This window comes from Cyprinodon variegatus, unplaced genomic scaffold (assembly GCF_000732505.1).
Source record: "Cyprinodon variegatus isolate N-32 unplaced genomic scaffold, C_variegatus-1.0 Scaffold467, whole genome shotgun sequence".
In the NCBI taxonomy this organism is placed as follows: Eukaryota; Metazoa; Chordata; class Actinopteri; order Cyprinodontiformes; family Cyprinodontidae; genus Cyprinodon; species Cyprinodon variegatus.
Window position 1 is genome coordinate 380762 of NW_015150920.1, and position 2396 is coordinate 383157.

The 2396-nt window shown below is 43.4% G+C and overlaps 1 protein-coding gene across 1 annotated transcript in view; it reads right to left on the minus strand.

Annotated features, from left to right (window-relative positions):
• Nucleotides 1–504: 504 nt before the first annotated feature.
• casp3 (caspase 3) overlaps nucleotides 505–2396 on the minus strand; it is a 12814-nt gene continuing 10922 nt past the window's right edge. Inside the window, exons 4-6 of the mRNA XM_015389602.1 lie at nucleotides 1435–1610; nucleotides 1215–1335; nucleotides 505–1142 (exon numbers count right to left, since the gene is read on the minus strand). Coding sequence (XP_015245088.1) covers nucleotides 907–1142; nucleotides 1215–1335; nucleotides 1435–1610 — 533 coding nt within the window. The 3' untranslated portion in view covers nucleotides 505–906. The remainder of the gene's footprint in view (nucleotides 1143–1214; nucleotides 1336–1434; nucleotides 1611–2396) is intronic.

Sequence of the window (2396 nt, forward strand, 5' to 3'; positions counted from 1 at the left end):
ACATTTAGCAGATGAAAACTGGGATCCTATGTCAATCCCTCTGAAGCTATCACCTTATTGTTTTTGATTAATTAGTAATACAGAATTTGTAAAGAAAAAGAATGAAATAGATCCAAATGACCTATCAGTAATCATGATAATAATGATCACAATGTCTGTTTCATTTCATATCATCATTACAATTTCTTTTAAGTATTATGTCTTCAGTACAGGGGCCATAACAGGGGCCAGGACATGATCTACAGGGGCACTGGCACCCATTGGCCCTTGTCTAGAACCGGCCATGGTGAGGAATGATGACACCGTGGCGAGGTGCACTGTATGCTGAAGTCCTATGACAAACAGAAAGCACAACCGATGTTCAAGGCTACAAGATTGAAAGTATTGAAAATAACCAATACTGTTCTGTTTAGTTAGGCCTTAAGTGTGTGTGTGTATGGGGCACGGTGTGGGTCCGTTGTCCCTGGGGGGCAGGGGGTTGGGGGAGAAGCATCTCCCTGAAATGAGTTTTTGGAACTTGGGATGTCTGTATTTCCAATCAGCCAAACTACTCCTTTTATTTTAAAGGAACATTTAGAAGCTTGTCTGAGAATCTGATGGACCTTTAAACCGTTTAAAGACCCGTTTTGAATCCTGCAGTTGGTTATTAGCAGCAACCAGCTGGATGAAAGCAGCTAAATTGTTACATGAACTTTGTGTTGGTTGAAAACCAGAAATCTGTGAGTTGGCTGTCCTGCTTCTTAAAAAAAAAGTTATATGACATATAAAAGACCCCAAATGAAAAACAACTCCTTATTAAACCAAAGTCAGTTGTCTGTATACACTGAGTGAAATCAAGGCCGCTCTTTTAGTGCTTCTCTCTCCCAGAGCCGAGGAGTAATGAATCAGATTAGGGATTCAGATCGTTTATTGTTTATTATGGAAGTAGAAATCTTTGGTCAACAACGACACAATACAGGGGATTTGCTTCTTGTAGTCAAACCCGGGCAGGGTGGACGCAGACTCAAAGTCCAACGCCACATGGTGGTTGACACGGGTCATGATCTGCATCAGCTCCAGCTGTCCGCTGAACTTATCCAGGTTTTTACACAGAGACTGGATGAACCAGGAGCCGTTGCTCGTGTTCCTCCAGGAGTAGTAGCCTGCAGGCGGAGGGACAGGTTAGAGAGCGGGTTTAACCAACCAACCAGCAGGAAGACAGTCTGGACGGTTACCTGGAGCTGTGGAGTACGCGTACAAGAAGTCTGCCTCTACAGGAATCCGCTCAGATGTCTGATCTACCACAGAATCCGTCTCTATCGAACAGCCGTCATCCAGGGCTGAACCTCGGCACGCCTGAAAACGCAAAGAAGGAGAAGGGAAGCAGATTAAATACAAAGTTCAACCCCCCATCAAAGCTGGAGATATTTGAATGAAACCTAAAGGGTAACTGACCTGTATGAAGAACAGCTTTGGTTTCCCCACCAGGCTTTTACAATTGTCTCCTTTAAGGCATCTGATCAGATCCTCGAACTTTTCGAATCCATCGGTGCCGTAAACCACGCCCTCATCGCCGTGACTCAGAAGCACGCAGACGAACGACGCGTTCTGACTGTGGTCGTCTGCAGCCACTGCAGACACACAACCGCATTTACTCTAAAGCATCACAACTATACTGTCATTGTTATGGCATTAGCGGTATAAGCACAGGAAAAACAGGGAAGTAAAAATGCTGCAAGGTGGAGCAGTTTGTAGAACTGCTGCCCCGCATCAAGAAGGTTCTGGGTTCAATTCCAAGCCCTGGGTCCTGATGGCCTTTTCTGAGTGGAATTTGTATGTTCTCCCTGTGATGCAGGGGTTCTCTTTGGGTACTCTGACTTCCTCCCACAGTCCAAAAAAAATGACTGTTAATTTGGCTAAGTAGAGAAGCCTGGTTGTGTGTCTCTGTGTTGCCCTGAAACAGACTGGCAAACTTTCCAGGAAGGACCCCGCCTCTGACCCATTAACTGCCAGAGATAGGCACCTGCCCCACCCCCACCCTGACAGAATTGGCGGGAGAAAATGGATGGATAGATGGAAGAAAGCTAAATTAAAGAACATTTTACTGTTTCCTTTAATTGCTTTTTGTTTTTTGCACTTTTTTTTATTATTATTATTTTTCTCAAATATCTTTTCTAAAAATCAAATTTTCTAATATTTTTTCCTTTTTTTTTTAGGCATTCACTTTTCCAAAGAACAAAGTTGAATTTCAAAATCCTATTTTACTGAGTTCACTGATGAACACAGGCCTCAGTGTGAAGCATGGTAGTGGCAGCATTATAGTATGTCCAATGTCTCTGAGAGGTCTGGTTCTACCCCAGACTGAGAATGTTATGGTTCTCCCCATTTAGGAGTCTGAAGTTTTAGTTTTCAGTTAT